The 19846-nt window shown below is 43.9% G+C and overlaps 1 protein-coding gene across 1 annotated transcript in view; it reads left to right on the plus strand.

Moving 5' to 3' along the window:
* Nucleotides 1-19846, plus strand: part of mmd2a (monocyte to macrophage differentiation-associated 2a) — an 87301-nt gene that overhangs the window by 39088 nt on the left and 28367 nt on the right. The window contains exon 3 of the mRNA XM_068003665.1: nt 3476-3557. Within this exon, the coding sequence (XP_067859766.1) occupies nt 3476-3557 (82 nt within the window). The remainder of the gene's footprint in view (nt 1-3475; nt 3558-19846) is intronic.

Genomic DNA, 19846 nt, shown 5'->3' on the forward strand with positions numbered 1-19846 from the left:
AGAGCAGCCTCCTAAAGCATTGTCGGTGTGCAAAGTTATCTCCGAGGTTGGTAAACGCTGCTGAGTGGGTATCTACAGTATGGCCGTAGATGTGATACAACCCTCTCCTAGCCTCTGTCCTTGTCCCCTCTACATCCTTGTCAACATCATTATATACTACATAGTATTTACAGCGCAGAAATAGGCCATTCGGCCCAACAAATCTATGCCGGTGTTTACGCTCCACATGAGTCTCTTCCCACCTTACTTCATCTAACTCTACCAACACATCCTTCTATTCCTTTCTCCTTCATGTGTTTATCGAGCTTCCCCTTAAATGCATCTGTGCTATTCGCCTCAACTACTCCTTGTGGTAGCAAGTTTCATATTCTAACCACTCTCTGGGTAAAGAAGTTTCTACTGAATTCATTATTGGATTTATTAGTGACTATTTTATATTTATGACTCCTAGTTTTGGATTCCCCCACAAATGCTGTTCATAAAGTAGGAATAAGTGTATTCCCATAGGGGAATTCATTATATCCCTGAAAAAAAAACTTTTTTTTTCTATATTCACTTTAAATTTCAGGAGTGCTCTGGTTGCTTAGGAATCAAAAAAGGCTCCAAAAATCACAGTCCCCTCTCAGTCTCTGAAAGACCTGCAAGGAAGTAGTCCTGAAACTATGGCGTCCAGTGTCCATACCACCTCTGGAACACCGTAGCATCACATTTGCAGTGCTGTTGTTTTCTGGAGGTGGTACGGGAGCAGAAATAGAGGAAAATAGTGGGGTCCACTTAAACATGCCCACTCACTGCCATTTACATGCACTGGGGCAGGCTCAGGGCAGGTGAGCCAGGTCCCTGGCGGGTTGCCCGAAGGAAATAATGTCGAGCGGTTTTTGAGGTGGAACGCCTCATTGCCCCATTTCCCTTCATTTACCACCACTAAACTTCCCAAATAGTGGTGGTTTTACAGGCTGAAAATGCTAATCTCCATGAGAAATAGTGAGACAAGATGTCTGGACCCACTTTGACTCCAGCTGAAATGTTTATTGACTGCAGAATTCAAACAGAGGATTATCGAATTGGCTTCTGGTCAGAAATTTCAGCTGCTGAAGCCAAACTCCTCTTCAGCTTGGAGTTCAAATCACATAATGAGCTTGTGCTGATCTCCCTGGCACCCAGATCTATCCTTACAACTCCCTTAGGCGGTAATGGGAGATGATGATCGATAGTGAGAGAAAACAGTCTAATTTAAAAGTTGAGACATCAAAGGTTCCAGCCAACAAGGTCATGCCAAGCTGTTAGAGCAAGTGGGTTCAGAGTGATTGTATAATAAATTCTAGAGCCATAGCTGGTATCATCTTCCATGGTTCAGTGTGCCTAGCTGTAGAATTTTATACTTCTTTCAATATTCCCTTAACATATTGAGAACCTTCTGCAGTATATCCATGGATCCTAAAAGTCATTGGTCCTGGTTGAAACCTAGACTGGTGTGGACCATGTGCAAAGTGGTTTTTCAGAACAGATGATGCACCGAGGCCCAGTCTGTCCTCTCAGATGGATGTAAAAAATCCGATGACACAATTCGAAGAAGTGTAGGGGAGTTCTCCCTGGTGTCCTGGCTAATATTTATCCCTCAACATCACTAAAAACAGATTATCTCATTGCCGTTTGTGGGACCTTGCTGTGCGCAAATTGGCTGCCACGTTTCTTAAGTTGCAACAGTGACTATACTTCAAAAGTACTTCATTGGCGCTTTGGGACATCCTGAGGTGGTGAAAAGTGTTATATAAATGCAAGTTTTTCTTTCTTTCTTTGAATGAAGAAAAGAATCAGAGAGGCTATTCAACTCTTGGCCTCATGCTGCCTTCTCCAGTTGACTTTGCCTTAGATGATGGCTGCTGCATCTTTCATTCGCCCCAGAGTTCACGGTGACAACTCAACAGTCCAGCCGTAACAACATTTCATCGTAAGATAAACATCGGGGGATGGACTTCAAATTTGACAGGGGCGCAAATCGGGTGGTAGCAGATCGGCTGCCCATTATACACCCCGCCTGATTTCCCCTTCCATTGAAATCAACGGGTCAAGTCAACATTAGGAAATATTGACCAACTCAACAATGCTTTAAGCCCCCTGATTCCCGACACCCTCCCCCCGATCCCTGACACCCTCCCCCCCCGATCCCCGACTCCCTCCCCTGATTCCTGAATCCCTCCCCTCCAATTCCCGACTCCTCCCCCCGATTCCCGACTCCCCCACGATTCCTGAATCCCTCCCCCCCCAATTCCCGATTCCCCCCCACCCCGATTCCCAACATCCCACCCCCCCTGGCCAGTCGGGGTTCTCTGCAGGTGCCGGCTCTGAGCATGAGCCAGTGACAAGCTCCATGGAAAAGGCTGGGAAATATTACTATTTAAATTTACCCACATCCTGACTCCTGACGCCAGGCGAACAGTCAGTCATCATTTACAGTACTTCACACAGTGTCTGCTGTTCATGTGGGCACACTGCAGTGGGAAATTTAAATCACTGATCTAACTGGAGGCAGCACTCAGGAGAGGAACCCCCAATTCCAGGAAACTCCTGGTCATTCCAGGAGTTGGGAACCTATTGGGGGCCCCATTCTGTCACTTTTGGGACCTGAGTTCGAATCCAGCCCAGATGGTTGGGAAGAAGCCCATCTCTGCCCATTTTAAGGGCTTTTTGCACAGGAGAAAAGAGACAACGGCCTGGAATTTCCTCGGAGTTGCTCTCGCTCTGCACCAGAAGTGTGGCAGAAAGCCTGTTTATGCAAGAAGTTACAGCGGAGGAGCGGGAATAGCTCCGAGGGAATTCTGAGCCAATGTGGATTGCAGCATGTGACAGAATGACAATCACATCAGCAATGACCTGTCCCCTCAATGACACTACACCTTTAATTACAGCACTTCCATAGTGAGCAAGTATAGTACCAGAGGAATTTTGGTCAGGACACCAGAAGAACTCTCTGCACTTCTTCAAATCTTTATTACAACAATTTGCAAAGCACCTTTAACATAGAAGAATGTTCCAAGTATAATAAAACAAAATGGAGCCCGAACTTCCAGAAAAGGGCAAACAGGGCCTCAATTTAACATCTCAGTGCAGCACTCTGGTATTGGGAACGTAATAGTGTCAGGAACCAAACTCACGTCCTCTCACTCAGTAACACTGTCTCTTTTCTACTCTAGGGTGTTACATTAGCACACCAGCCAGCTCTATTAACATCTAATTTACATACAGCTTTGGCATTGCTCTGCACCCCACACCAAACAGGATAACAAGCATCTTGCTGCTCAGTTAACAGCTGAGTGCAGCTGCGTAAATTTGAAGGGAAGCAGTCATGTGGGGAAAAGGAGGAAGAAAATGGGAACATTTGGGAAATGGCATGAATGCACGATAATTAAGGCAAGAGAAAGCTACCTTCTATTGAGATGGCCTGTCACAGATCAAGATTTATTTTTCTTCACAGGTTTATGAATAACAGAGTGCCCGCCAATCGAAGATATGAACCCACAGAGTACGAACATGCAGCAAACTGTGCCACCCATGCAGTAAGTTACATGTATGGTGACATATATAGTTCATTGAATGTCATCCAGATGATTAAAGCAGAAAGATGTTTGGTTAAAAAAAACTACATAGTGCTAAAACTAACAGTAAATGTGCCCTGATGGATGGAATCAGTGCCGATAGACTAGGTGTCAGCTGTGGCTCAGTTGGTCGTGTTCTTGCCTCTGAGGCAGAAGGTTGTGGGTTTGAGTCCCACTCAAGAGATTTGAGCCCATAATCTAGGCCGACCCTCCTGGTGCCAGTAGTAAGGGAATGCTGCACTGTTGGAGGTGCTGTCTTTTGGATGAGATGTTAAACCAAGGCCCCGCCTGCCCTCTCAGATCCCATGGCACTACTTTGAAGAAGAGTAGGGGCGCTCTCCCTGGTGTCCTGGCCAATACATTTATCCCTCAATCAGCATCACTAAAACAGATTATCTGCGCATTCATCTCATAGCTGTTTGTGGGACCTTGCTGTGCGCCAATTGGCTGCCATGTTTCTTACATTGCAACAGTGATTACACTTCAAGAAGTACTTCATTGGCTGTAAAGTGCTTTGGGACATCCTGAGGTCATGAAAGGCGCTGTATAATACAAGCTCTTTGAATGCTTGACTGTTTTATTATCCAACAATGTTTAAAGGTGAAAGGTAGTTCTGGAGGTAATGATTAGGAATGGTAAGTGTTTAAACTTAGGTGAGTCCCAGATATGTCATCCTTTTGTTTTAAGTAAGCTTTCCCACCTACAGGGCTACTCTTTCACTAACTAAACAGCGACACATCCAATCACGGGCAGAAGCACCAACTTAGAAGAAGCAGGGATAACAACAGGTTCCCACTGTTAATATTGCTTGTAATCTTTATGTTGTTCAACTTGTCCACATCTTGGCACAACACAGTCATGGAAGCCCAGGGTTGCCATTTATAGATACAGCACAATTGGGCAAGATTTAACAGTGATTGTTTTGTTTTAAAGGATGGGAAATTGACTGTTGCAGTAGGTGAGCACAGTACCCTTCCACCTCTGGGACCTGGATTCAAATCCAACCTGATAGAATGAAAGTCCCCTCAGTTTGTTGTCTGTAAGGGTCCTGTGTGAAATGAATTTGGTTCATCTGAACCTTGGTTATTGGCCGAAGATGCAGAACTGGCACTAATTGGCAATTTTAGTCAGAGATGCCACAGCATGGTTGGAACAGAAAATGTCACACTGGTACAGTAGGTGTCCTCTTCCAAGGGTGGGTTTAAGTCTTGTTCTCGGGTCAACATAGAGGGAGAATTATCTGAATCTAACTATGCTATCCCTGGCCGTGCAGTTCTTGGTGCTAGCTGCCTGAAATGAGAAAGTGGCCCATTTCTCAGTATTTTCATCCTTCGACCTTGATTAGCATAAGATTTTACCAGTTTTTTTTTAAAGAAAGTAAAGTAAGCACATGCATCATACTTGTCAAGTCAGATCACAGGAAACAAGTGCACTCAACTTGGCCACATAGTAGGGTTGCCAACTCTCCAGGATTGCCCTGGAGTCTCCAGGAATTAAAGTCTAATCTCCAGGACACTGCTGCAAGCAATCCAGGAGAAAAATCATAGGGGCAATAAAAAGTTGCGTTTTTTAAAAAATTTCTTTGAACACTTTTGTTTACTAGTTAGAAAAATATTGGACATGGGAAAAAAAATGGCTGTTTGACTGACAGTCAAGAATTATCTCATTAAATCTATTTGCTTTCCAATTGGCCTGGGAAGGCGGTGTGCCGCAAGAATGGACATATTGGGCGACCAATGGCAGGAGTGGGTGGGCGGGGTGTTTGGAGGTAGGAGGTCATGTGATGACACCTCCAGGAATATGTCCAACCATCGAGTTACATCGAAACCAGGCCATTCGGCCCAACTGGTCTACGCCAGCATTTATGCTCCACACGAGCCTCCTCCCTCCCCATTTTATCTAACCCTATCAGCATACCCTTCTATTCCTTTCTCCCTCATGTGCTTATCTAGCTTCCTTTTATATGCATCTATGCTATTTGCCTCAACTACTCCTTATGGTAGTGCGTTCCACATTCTTACCACAATTTGGGTAAAGAAATTTCTCCTGAATTCCCTATTGAATTTATTAGCGACAATTTTATATTTATGACCTCTAGTTTTGGAGTCTCCCACAAGTGGAAACATTTTCTCTACATCTACCCTATCAAACCCTTTCATTATCTTAAAGACCTCTATCAGGTCACCCATCAGCCTTCTCTTTTCTAGAGAAAAGAGCCCCAGTCTGTTCAGCCTTTCCTGATAAGAGTATCCTCTCAGTTCTGGTATCATCCTTATGAATCTTTTTTGCATCCTCTATAATGCCTTTATATCCTTTCTATAATATGAAGACTAGAACCGTGCACAGTACTCCAAGTGTGGTCTAACCAAGGTTCTATACAAATAACTCTGCTTTTCAATTCTATCCCTCTGAAAATGAACCCCAGTGTTTGATTTGCCTTTTTCATGGCCTTATTAACCTACATTGCTACTTTTAGTGATTTGTGTATCTGTACCTCGAGATCCCTTTTCTCCTCTATCCCCTTTAGCCTCTTATTATCCAAGCAGTGCCTGCTCTGTGGCCTCCTACCAAAATGCACCACCTTACACTTATCTATATTGAAATTCATTTTCCAATTACACGCCCATTCTGCAAGTTTATCAATGTCCTCTTGCATTTTGACACATTTTTCCTTTGTATTAACTACACCCCCCAATTTGGTGTCGTCCGCAAAATTTGAAATTGTACTTCCGATTCCCGAGTCGAAATCGTTAATATGAATTGTGAACCACAGTGGTCCCAGCACCAATCCCTGTAGAACACCACTTCCCATATTTTGCCAGCCTGAGTAGCTACCCTTAACCCCTACTCTCTGTTGGCAGAGTTGGCAACCCTACTGCATAGACACTAAAACTATTAGCAGTGAAGAATAGTTAGAGAAAAAGTGAGATAGATTACAAACTCATTGAAATGAATTGAAGCTGGGATGTATATTTTTTGTACCATGGGGCGCACAGAAAAGGGATTATAATTTTTCACGAAAAGAAACCCAGTGACAGTCACTAGCGATGAGTGAGATGGGCAGAATTACACTTACTAATACCCCGGTACTGATAGACACACTCCACCCAATGAAACACAGTCATACACACCCCACCCAATGAAACACAGTCATACACACCCCACCCAATGATACACAGTCATACACACTCCACCCAATGAAACACAGTCATACACACTCCACCCAATGAAACACAGTCATACACACTCCACCCAATGAAACACAGTCATACACACTCCACCCAATGAAACACAGTCATTTACACTCCACCCAATGAAACACAGTCATACACACTCCACCCAATGAAACACAGTCATTTACACTCCACCCAATGAAACACAGTCATACACACTCCACCCAATGAAACACAGTCATTTACACTCCACCCAATGAAACACAGTCATACACACTCCACCCAATGATACACAGTCAAACACATCCCATCCAATGATACACAGTCATACACACCCCATCCAGTGATACACAGTCAAACACATCCCATCCAATAATACACAATCAAACACACCCCATCCAATGATACACAGTCAAACACACTCCACCCAATGATACACCATCAAACACACCCCACCCAATGATACACAGTCATACACACCCCACCCAATGATACACAGTCAAACACACCCCAACTAGTGATACACAGTCAAACACATCCCACCCAATGATACACAGTCAAACACACCCCACCCAATGATACACAGTCAAACACATCCCACCCAATGATACACAGTCAAACACACCCCACCCAATGATACAAAGTCAAACACACCCCACCCAATGATACACAGTCAAACACATCCCACCCAATGATACACAGTCAAACACACCCCACCCAATGATACACAGTCAAACACATCCCACCCAATGATACACAGTCAAACACACCCCACCCAATGATACACAGTCAAACACATCCCACCCAATGATACACAGTCAAACACATCCCACCCAATGATACAAAGTCAAACACACCCCACCCAATGATACACAGTCAAACACACCCCAACTAGTGATACACAGTCAAACACACCCCATCCAATGATACACAGTCATACACACAGGTGTCGTCGACAGTGCTATCAAGCGGCACTTACTCACCAATAATCTGCTCACCGATGCTCAGTTTGGGTTCCGCCAGGACCACTCAGCTCCAGAGTTCATTACAGCCTTAGTCCAATCATGGACAAAAGAGCTGAATTCCAGAGGTGAGGTGAGAGTGACTGCCCTTGACATCAAGGCAGCATTTGACCGAGTGTGGCACCAAGGAGCCTTAGTAAAATTGAAGTCAATGGGGATCAGGGGGAAAACTCTCCAGTGGCTGGAGTCATACCTAGCACAAAGGAAGATGTTAGTGGTTGTTGGAGGCCAATCATCTCAGCCCCAGGACATTGCTGCAGGAGTTCCTCAGGGCAGTGTCCTAGGCCCAACCATCTTCAGCTGCTTCATCAATGACCTTCCCTCCATCATAAGGTCAGAAACGGAAATGTTCGCTGATGATTGCACAGTGTTCAGTTCCATTCGCAACCCCTCAGATAATGAAGCAGTCCGTGCCCACATGCAGCAAGACCTGGACAACATCCAGGCTTGGGCTGATAAGTGGCAAGTAACATTCGCGCCAGACAAGTGCCAGGCAATGACCATCTCCAACAAGAGAGAGTCTAACTACCTCCCCATGACATTCAAGGGCATTACCATTGCCGAATCCCCCACCATCAACATCCTGGGGGTCACCATTGATCAGAAACTTAACCGGACCAGCCATATAAATACTGTGGCTACAAGAGCAGGTCAGAGGCTGGGTATTCTGCGGCGAGTGACTCACCTCCTGACTCCCCAAAGCCTTTCCACCATCTACAAGGCACAAGTCAGGAGTGTGATGGAATATTCTCCACTTGCCTGGATGAGTGCAGCTCCAACAACACTCAAGAAGCTCGACACCATCCAGGACAAAACCGCCCGCTTGATTGGCAACCCATCCACCACCCTAAACATTCACTCCCTTCACCACTGGCGCACAGTGGCTGCTGTGTGTACCATCCACAGGATGCACTGCAGCAACTCGCCAAGGCTTCTTTGACAGCACCTCCCAAACCCACGACCTCTGGAAGGACAAGAGCAGCAGGCACATGGGAACAACACCACCTGCACGTTCCCCTCCAAGTCACACTTGGAAATATATCGCCGTTCCTTCATCGTCGCTGGGTCAAAATCCTGGAACTCCCTTCCTAACAGCACTGTGGGAGAATCTTCACTACACGGACTGTAGCGGTTCAAGAAGGTGGCTCACCACCACCTTCTCAAGGGCAATTAGGGATAGGCAATAAATGCCGGCCTCGCCAGTGACGCCCACGTCCCATGAACGAATAAAAAAAACCATCCCATCCAATGATACTCAGTCATATACACCCCATCCAATGATACACAGTCAAACACACCCCAACCAGTGATACACAGTCAAACACACCCCATCCAATGATACACAGTCAAACACACTCCATACATTGATACACAGTCAAACACACCCCATCCAATGGTGGTCAGACACAGCCCAGTTCGATTCCGTACTCAGTGAAACTGAAAAGATAATGGAGACATTTATCATTAGAACTACACCACCTCCCGTCTGGCAGCTGTTTATACATTAGAATTCTGAGCAAAATTATCACTGAATAATTTATTAACCTTTATGAGCAAGAGAGCTGCTTTGTTTAAAATCTACCCAGCGCTAAAGTAAATCAACTGATTTAATATTAATCAGGTGGATTATATTTGTCAAGTTAGAACAAGATAGATCTGAAGAGAATAAACAACAGACCATTAGTAGTACTGGGATTATAGTGATGTCGCTCTTGTCTGCTCTGTACCATTACATAGATTGTTATGGTTGGAATGATGTCACAAATTGCCCGTTGTGGGGGGAAAGGGAAATTATTCCTGTTCTGTGATTTTCTCTTTTGTTCACAAATCGGTAAATAAATTTAGCTCCTTCCTCTTCTGTGTCATTTGAGTCAGTTTTTATTTTTAATCAGGCCTGGTGGAGCTTTCAAAGAAATTAAATGCTCTTTTGTCCCACATCCTTTGCACCAATTTCCGGCTCCAACTCATCCTTTTCCTGGTCCTTAAAACCACAGCTTACCTCCCTGAGACTTCCCTTCTTTCTAAAATCGACTGGCTTTTAACACCCAAGCTTGGCTTCACCAAACCTCTATTCAGTTTGCCTCATCTTCTTCCCTACCCTTTTCTGAATAGGCCATCTCCTTCGCCAAGGATCTCAGCCCTTCGTCTAAAATTAAATCCCTGTACAATTCTCTAAATATGAAACAAATGCTCATCCCTTATAAAACACTGGGTAGGTCTAAACCAGTTCTTTATTTTGAACAGATTTGATACTCATGCTGGACAATGGAAAATCTCTACCAAAACATAGCTTAAGAGTTGCTCAGCGAGTGCAGCCTTTACCATCACAGTGAAACTTTGTGCTTTACAGGAAAGTTTAACAACCTAGCGCATTTATCCATCAGAGGGGAATGGATGGAAAATGAGCAGTGAGTAATCAATATGATATTTACAGAGCCTAAGCCAGGTTTACTGATTCCTTCTGTACCAAGGCACCACAAAAAATATTGGGCTGCACTGTTTCTGTGACTAAATAGCCTTCAAATGAACGAATGTCATTGGGTCTGAGGAGGTGTTCCGACACTGGGATCACTGCCCATTGGGTGCTGTGTGCGCCTGAGCTGACCTTGCCCAATAATGCCAGGCAGGCTCATTTCAATAATCTTCCGGTCTCCCTGGCGGGTCACGCACGAGGCCCTGGACATGCTAATATTGGATGGCGGTACACATTGGAGTGCTGCTGGATTGCCCGTGGAGCGCCAGCATGTTTTCAGAGTTGGGATGAAGGTAGTGGTGGGAAGGGAGAGAGATGGAAAAAGTGGAGTGGGTGGGGGGAGAGAAGGGGGCAAAAGGACCAGGCAGAAATGTTTTTTTTTTAATAGGGCTGCTCCTTCGGCACCTGGTTCAAATGGGCTGGAACTCTGCTGAGGTTCTCCAGTTGCATAAAGGAGTGGCCCCCTAATTTGAATATCTTTTATGGCCCTAATGAGTTTGGCGCACACGATGTGTGCAGGCACCTAGCACTGTTGTACTACCTGTCCACAGTGGGCTGCACTGACCGTGTTAGAAATGTATTTTTGTAATACTATATTGTCTATGTATCAAGAATGAGTTAAGTTGCTGACTGAGGTACTTACAGAGTCTGTGAGAACCTGAAGGAGGTTTATGAATAGTTAATAAGGTCTGTTTTACTTTGCTGCTGTGTGATGGAGATAAGTGTTAATGAGTCTAAAAGGAATACGGTGGCAGGCAGAGAAATGCGACTTTAACTTTTCAAAGTTCCAACGTGCCATGGTAGGACTCTTATGTGCTTTGGCGTGGTGGCTGTGGGTTTGGGTCCACCTGTCACCCACTCGTCAAGTTCCACATATCAGCAGGAAAGGAGAGAGAATTAAAGAATTGTGCCTCCTGAGGAGGCCTGAGCCCGCCCGCTTTTAACGCCCAGGCAGCCATTTCCCAATGACTTTTTGGCCGTTTTGGTCAGCAGTAGGGTTGCCAACTCTCCAGGATTGTCCTGGAGTCTCCAGGAATTGAAGATTAATCTCCAGGACACTGCTGGGAGCAAACCCAGGAGAAAAATCATAGGGGCATTAAAAAGAATCATTTTCTTTCTACACTTTTGTTTATTAGTTGTAAAAATGTTGGAGTTGAGAAAGAAAAGGCTGACAGTCAAGAATCATCTAATCGGGTAACGAAGAGCCAATTCGCTTTCCAGTTGGCATGGGAAGGCGATGAGAATGGACATGTTGGGCGACTAATGTCGGGGGGGAGCATGGGGACGGGGCAGCTGGAGGGAGGAGGTCATGTGATGAAACCTCCAGGAATACATCCAGCCAGAGTTGGCAATCCTAATCAGGAGGTCGGCGAGCGGCATGCTAACGAGCCCGGCCGTTAAAATCACCACTCACTTTGCCACGTTCTTGCCCGGGAGTTACATTGAGCCCCCCCCCCCCGCCCCCCACCATCTGTCAGTCTTGCACCCTGTTCCTATCTCGATCTGCAACCAGTTCTTCTTTAAGAAAAAGGGGTAAATTGAAACACCAACACATCTCTCACGCACCCGCTACACTGTGTGAAAAAAAATTCTTTCCAATCTTAAATCTTGTTTGAGGATTATTAAATTTGCGCTTGTGCTCTCAGTCGACTAAGGGAGTTAATTTCCTTTGGGCTTCTCCCGCTCCACTGCTTGGTGGAAGTCCGACGGAAACCCCTTTTCCCAGATAAACGGGCTTGCTGCCTGTAGGGAAAAACTTCCGCCAAAGTTAAGGCGGTGGAGCGGGTTTATTTAGTGTTGAGTTCTTAATCTCAGCCATGCCTCTTTAAAGGGAGACAGCGAGTTTTAACTAAATTTGGGTTTCAGTAAAATTGCAGGTCCTTATCTACAGAGACAGGAATTGGAAGCATGAATCAGCTCGGACTGATTTTCATCTCCTTTTGTGTAGCCAGCTCAGGCGATATATTGGTATAGGTGAGAAGCAAGCCACCCATCCATAATGCATAATGATAATTGACTTGGGAACACCCAAGCAGAGAGCAGAAGATAAAATATGTATGATTTGAGAAACAGCTGGGGAAAATCAATCCTCAGAAGCTAATGCACAGCAAAACAAATAAAGGTGTCAGCCGTGGCTCAGTGGGCAGCACTCTCGCCTCCGAGTCAGAAGGTTGTGGGTTTAAACCCCACTCCAGAGACTTGAGCACATAATCCAGGCTGACACTTCAATGCAATACTGAGGGAGTGCTGCACTGTCGGAGGTGCCATCTTTCGGATGTAACGTTAAGCCGAGGCCCCGTCCGCTGTCTCAGGTGGACGTAAAAGATCCCATGGCACTATTTTGAAGAAGAGCAGAGGAGTTCTCTTGCTGTCCTGGACCAATATTGATCCCTCAACCAACATCACTAAAACAGATTATCTGGTCATTATCACATTGCTGTTTGTGGGACCTTGCTGGCTGCCACATTTCTTACATGACAACAGTGACTACACTTCAAAAAGTACTTCATTGGCTGTGAAGCGCTTTGGTCATGAAAGGCGCTTTATAAATGCAAGTCTTTGTCTCTATCATATTGGGGTAGGGCATACTTTTGTTAAGCCATGTGTTGGGGATGAGAGAGACAATGTCTGAATGACCACATGATATAAAGCAATGGTGGGGGGGAGGGGGGGGTAATATTTCTCCTACTAGAGGAAGGAGAAGAAACCCTCAGTTAGGACGACTTTCTTTTGTGCCTGAACACATTTCGATTGGAATAGATGCCAACCTGCCCCATACTTCAAAACTCCACTTTCCTGTTGTTACGTTTGATAACAAAGAAAAATTAGCTTGCAGTCCAAATCCAAGTATGGGAATCCAGTTCATAGCTGACTTTAACCCGAATGATTTGATTGTATTCATGACTGTAGAACTCATGCAATAGTCGGTGCTAGGAGCAGCTTGGCAGTTAGATACTTTTGTGACAGCTACCTTAGAACCCATCTCTTATTTCAGACAGGTATAGTATAACTGAATGTATAGTGGGTAATCCTCTGACCTCATTAAAACTGGTGTTTAATTTAAACTCATTATCCAACACCAAAAAGAACAGATCATGAGAATTACTCAGAATTTCTGACAAGTTTGCAAAAATGTTTAAACAAACGTAACATTCTAAATGACCAGAGATTAAGGGAAAATATGTTTCAATAGTTAGATATAACAGTTTTAGTGTATTTTTAAAAACACGTTTTATCAGTCGTTAAAATTCGCAAGTGGTGACAGTGTAAAACTCACTCCCACCACAGGTTTACAGATCACAAATAGTGGCATGAAAATGGCAATGAATTATGCATTGAATTTGACAGTAACTTTAGACGAAATGTGTAAAATGAACCAAACACTTTGAATGCGTCGTTTTCCTCAGAAAGATAAGTTGGTATTTGGATTACTAGCAGGGGGATTCCTGTAACAAATATCCACGTTGCGATCTCACCCTAACTGCCTGAGAGGGAGAGAGCGGTACTTTCCAAAAAAAAGGGAGGATAAATTGAAGGAAAGGTTATTTCAGACCTCTGTCACACATAAGTGATTGGTTGTTTTACAGCACGAGTTGTAGTCTCGCACCCCATAACCACTCCAAAGCGGCACAGCTCTACACATCCAATATCCCAGCCTGTTATCTCACATGTAACACATTCCAGTCTGCATGTTATCTCACATGTAACACATTCCAGCCTACATGTTATCTCACATGTAATGCATTCCAGCCTGCATGTTATCTCACAGGTAATGCATTCCAGCCTGCATGTTATCTCACAGGTAATGCATTCCAGCCTGCATGTTATCTCACATGTAACGCATTCCAGCCTACATGTTATCTCACATATAATGCATTCCAGCCTACATGTTATCTCACATGTAACACATTCCAGCCTACATGTTATCTCACATGTAACGCATTCCAGCCTGCATGTTATCTTGCATGTAACGCATTCCAGCCTACATGTTATCTTGCATGTAACGCATTCCAGCCTACATGTTATCTCACATGTAACGCATTCCAGCCTACATGTTATCTCACATGTAACGCATTCCAGCCTACATGTTATCTCACAGGTAATGCATTCCAGCCTGCATGTTATCTCACAGGTAATGCATTCCAGCCTGCATGTTATCTCACATGTAACGCATTCCAGCCTACATGTTATCTCGCATGTAATGCATTCCAGCCTACATGTTATCTCGCATGTAACGCATTCCAGCCTACATGTTATCTCACATGTAACGCATTCCAGCCTGCATGTTATCTCACATGTAATGCATTCCAGCCTACATGTTATCTCACAGGTAATGCATTCCAGCCTGCATGTTATCTCACATGTAACGCATTCCAGCCTGCATGTTATCTCACAGGTAATGCATTCCAGCCTGCATGTTATCTCACATGTAACGCATTCCAGCCTACATGTTATCTCACATGTAACGCATTCCAGCCTACATGTTATCTCACATGTAACGCATTCCAGCCTGCATGTTATCTCACATGTAACGCATTCCAGCCTACATGTTATCTCACATATAATGCATTCCAGCCTACATGTTATCTCACATGTAACGCATTCCAGCCTACATGTTATCTCACATGTAATGCATTCCAGCCTACATGTTATCTCACAGGTAACGCATTCTAGTCTGCATGATATTGCATGTATAACACATTCCAATCTGCATGTTAAACAGTGTGTCACATACTCTTACATGTTTTATCCTGCTATTATTTCACACTTGTGTGATAATGAGGGATTGACATTACTGAATGGTTTACTCCTCAGTCCCCATGATGAAAAGCATTCACAATTAATATTTACAAGTTTAAAAAACTGAAGCCAGTATCACTCTGTTGTTCATGAGTTATGCAAATTTGTCATTTCTGGATATAAAAATATTTTCACACAGATTTCCAAGAACTATCCTCTGTGTGAAATGTCTGTAATTTGAATGTGTTGAATGTGTTTATATGAAATGTAGAATGCTAAATCCGTCGAAAGAAGTCAATTCCTGTAGTAACAAATATGCAAAAAAAATTCTCCTAAGACATCTGTCATTTTAAAAGAAGATTTAGGCTTTGTTTTCACACATTAAATATTCCCTTCATAGCTTGGTTGCAACTTAACTCACAAATTTTGAAATTATTTTTTCTTGTGCAGATGAAATTATAAAATTGAACAAGTTCCTGGGAGTTTCAGAATGCATTAAATCAACAGCAGAAAGGAAATGGGTGACCGCCAGGCAGAGTAAAAGGACTAGGCAGGTAGAGCAGGAGTCCCCTGGGGCCATCTCCCTCTCAAACAGATATTCTGCTTTGGATACTGTTGGGGGAGATGGCTTATCAGGGGAAAGCAGCAAGAGCCAGGTTCGAGGCACAGGAGGGGAGGAAGAAGAGTGGCAGGGCCATAGTGATAGGGGATTCAATTGTAAGGGGAACAGATAGGCGTTTCTGCGGCCGCAAACGTGACTCCAGGATGGTATGTTGCCTCCCTGGTGCTAGGGTCAAGGATGTCACGGAGCGGCTGCAGGGCATTCTGGAGGGGAAGGGTGAACAGCCAGTAGTCATGGTCCATATTGGTACCAACGACATAGGTAAAAAAAGAGATGAAGTCCTGCAAGGTGAATTTAAGGAGTTAGGAGATAAATTAAAAAGCAGGACTTCAAAGGTAGTGATCTCAGGATTACTACCAGTGCCACGTGCTAGTGAGTATAGGAACAGGAGAATAGACCAGATGAATGCATGGCTGCAGGGATGGTGTAGGAGGGAGGGATTTAGATTCCTGGGACATTGGGACCGGTTCTGGGGAAGGTGGGACCTGTACGAGCGTGACGGGTTACACCCGAGCAGGACCGGGACCAATGTCCTTGCGAGGGTGTTTGCTAGTGCTGTTGGGGAAGGTTTAAACTAGAGTGGCAGGGGGATGGGAACCTGAGCGGGGAGTCAGAAGAGAATAAAGTTGAGAGCAGCAAGAGAGGGGAAGACCCAGGGGAAATCTACAATACAAATAGTACAAACAGTTGTTCAAGAACAAGTGAAAGGGAAAAGCGTAGAGCAGCGGAAAGAAAGTGTACTTTAGGCACGACAGATAAAATAAAAACTAGAAGGCGTAAGGCGATTAACCCAGCATCAAAGCTGTGGCAGGGGGTTGGGAACCTGAGCAGGGAGACAGAGGAAAGCGTGTCAGGAAGGGACAGAAGGTATGGAGTAAAAGGTAAAGTGTTAATAAAGGAAAAAGCAGGAACTAAGTGTCACAAAACATATTTGAAAGTTCTTTATCTGAATGCACGTAGCATTCGTAACAAAATGGATGAGTTAACGGCACAAATAACTACGTATGGGTATGATCTTGTGGCCATTACAGAAACATGGCTGCAGGGTGACAACGACTGGGAATTAAATATGCCAGGGTATTTAACAATCAGGAAGGACAGGCAGGAAGGAAGGGGAGGTGGGGTGGCTATGTTAATAAAGGAAGGAATCACTGTAATACTGAGAAATGATATTGGGACAAAGGATCTGGATAATGAAACAGTTTGGGTAGAGATAAGGAATAATAAGGGGCAAAAAACACTAGTGGGTGTAGTATATAGGCCTCCTAATAGTTGCAACTCTGCTGGAAGAAGTATTAATCAGGAAATAGTCGGGGCATGTAATAAGGGAACAGCTATAATAATGGGGGATTTTAACTATCATATTAACTGGGCAAATCAAATTGGGCAGGGCAGCCTTGAGGAAGAGTTTATTGAGTGTATTAGGGATGGATTTCTTGAGCAGTATGTAACTGATCCTACAAGGAGGCAAGCAACCTTGGACCTGGTCCTGTGTAATGAGCCAGGATTAATTAATTAATGTCCTAGTTAAGGATCCCCTTGGAATGAGTGACCATAACATGGTTACATTTCATATCCAATTAGAGGGTGAGAAGGTTGGTTCTCAAACAAGCGGACTGAGCTTGAATAAAGGAGACTATGATGGTATGAGAGCGGAATTGATTAAAGTGGACTGGGAAAATAGATTAAGGGGTAAGACGGTACATGAGCAGTGGTGTTCATTTAAGGAGTTATTTTACAACTTTCAAAAAGAATATATTCCACTGAGGAAAAAAGGGTGTAAAAGAAATGACAGCCATCCGTGGCTAAGTAAAGAAATTAAGGATAGTATCTGACTAAAAACAAGGACATATATGGTAGCCAAACTTAGTGGGAGGATAGAAGATTGGGAAGTCTTCAAAAGACAGCAAAAAGTAACTAAAGGATTGATTAAGAAAGGGAAGATAGATTATGAAAATAAATTAGCAAAAAATATAAAAACAGATAGCAAGAGTTTCTACGGTTATATAAAAAGAAAAAGGGTGGCTAAGGTAAACGTAGGTCCCTTAGGGGATGAGACAGCGAAATTAATGGTGGGAAACATGGAGATGGCAAAAATGCTGAACAAATATTTTGTTTCAGTCTTTACGGTAGAGGACACTAAGAATATCCCAACACTGGACAAAAAGGGGGCTCTGGGGGGGGGGAGGAGCTAAATATGATTAAAATCACTAAGGAATTGGTACTCAGTAAATTAATGGGACTCAAGGTGGATAAATCCCCTGGACCTGATGGCTTGCATCTTGAGGGAAGTGGCAGTAGGGATTGTGGATGCTTTGGTAATAATTTTCCAAAATTCTCTGGACTCGGCAAAGGTCCCGGCAGATTGGAAAACTGCTAATGTAACACCCTTATTTAAAAAGGGTAGTAGGCAGAAGGCTGGAAATCATAGACCAGTTAGCCTAACATCTGTGGTGGGTAAAATTTTGGAATCTATTATTAAGGAGACAGTAGTGGAACATTTGGATAAACATAATTTAATAGGACAAAGTCAGCATGGCTTTATGAAGGGGAAGCCATGTCTGACAAATTTGCTTGAGTTCTTTGAGGACATAACGTACAAGGTGGATAAAGGGGAACCAGTGGACGTAGTGTATTTAGACTTCTAGAAGGCATTCGACAAGGTGCCACATAAAAGATTATTGCTCAAGATAAAGAATCACTGGATTGGGGGTAATATTTTGGCATGGGTGGAGGATTGGTTATCTAACAGGAAGCAGAGAGTTGGGATAAATGGTTCATTCTTGGACTGGCAACCAGTAGCCAGTGGTGTTCCACAGGGGTCGGTGCTGGGTCCCCAACTCTTTACAATCTATATTAACAATTTGGAGGAGGGGACCGAGTGTAACATATCAAGGTTTGCAGATGATACAAAGATGGGAGGGAAAGTAGAGAGTGAGGAGGACATAAAAAACCTACAAATGGATATAGACAGGCTGGGTGAGTGGGCGGAGATTTGGCAGATGCAATACAATATTGGAAAATGTGAGGTTATGCACTTTGGCAGGAAAAATCAGAGAGCAAGTTATTATCTTAATGGCGAGAAACTGGAAAGTACTGCAGTACAAAGGGATCTGGGGGTCCTAGTGCAAGAAAATCAAAAAGTTAGTATGCAGGTGCAGCAGGTGATCAAGAAGGCCAACGGAATGTTGGCTTTTATTGCTAGGGGGATAGAATATAAAAACAGGGAGGTATTGCTGCAGTTATATAAGGTATTGGTGAGACCGCACCTGGAATACTGCATACAGTTTTGGTCTCCATACTTAAGAAAAGACATACTTGCTCTCGAGGCAGTACAAAGAAGGTTCACTCGGTTAATCCCGGGGATGAGGGGGCGGACATATGAGGAGAGGTTGAGTAGATTGGGACTCTACTCATTGGAGTTCAGAAGAATGAGAGGCGATCTTATTGAAACATATAAGATTGTGAAGGGGCTTGATCGGGTGGATGCGGTAAGGATGTTCCCAAGGATGGGTGAAACTAGAACTAGGGGGCTTAATCTTAGAATAAGGGGCTGCTCTTTCAAAACTGAGATGAGGAGAAACTTCTTCACTCAGAGGGTGGTAGGTCTGTGGAATTTGCTGCCCCAGGAAGCTGTGGAAGCTACATCATTAAATAAATTTAAAACAGAAATAGACAGTTTCCTAGAAGTAAAGGGAATTAGGGGTTACGGGGAGCGGGCAGGAAATTGGACATGAATTTAGATTTGAGGTTAGGATCAGATCAGCCATGATCTTATTGAATGGCGGAGCAGGCTCGAGGGGCTGATTGGCCTACTCCTGCTCCTATTTCTTATGTTCTTATGTTACATAGTTTGGAGGTTGGAGTTTTCCTTGAAGAAAGTACTTTTGCTATACCGCAACAGAAACTTATTGTTCATTAGGTTGAGCCACTAATGGAATAAATCTATTCACCCTGGAGCACTGAGCCTGCACCATCAGAAAGAGTTGAATTAAAAATGAAGAAATTAGATGATGCATTTTCTAAACTTAGCTTCTGTGCCCCTCCCTTAATCAGTACTTTAAGCTGCGGGGAATGTCATGGACTTATTGTAATAGGCTGAATCGAGCTGATTTGCTCCAAATTGATTTCAAGCCAGTCAGTACGGAGATGCCCGACTTGTAAACACTTGCATTATGAAGCAGCTTAGAGACTGTAGACACGGGCGTGCCTGCTGTTCC

This window comes from Heptranchias perlo, chromosome 22, assembly GCF_035084215.1.
Source record: "Heptranchias perlo isolate sHepPer1 chromosome 22, sHepPer1.hap1, whole genome shotgun sequence".
NCBI lineage: Eukaryota > Metazoa > Chordata > Chondrichthyes > Hexanchiformes > Hexanchidae > Heptranchias > Heptranchias perlo.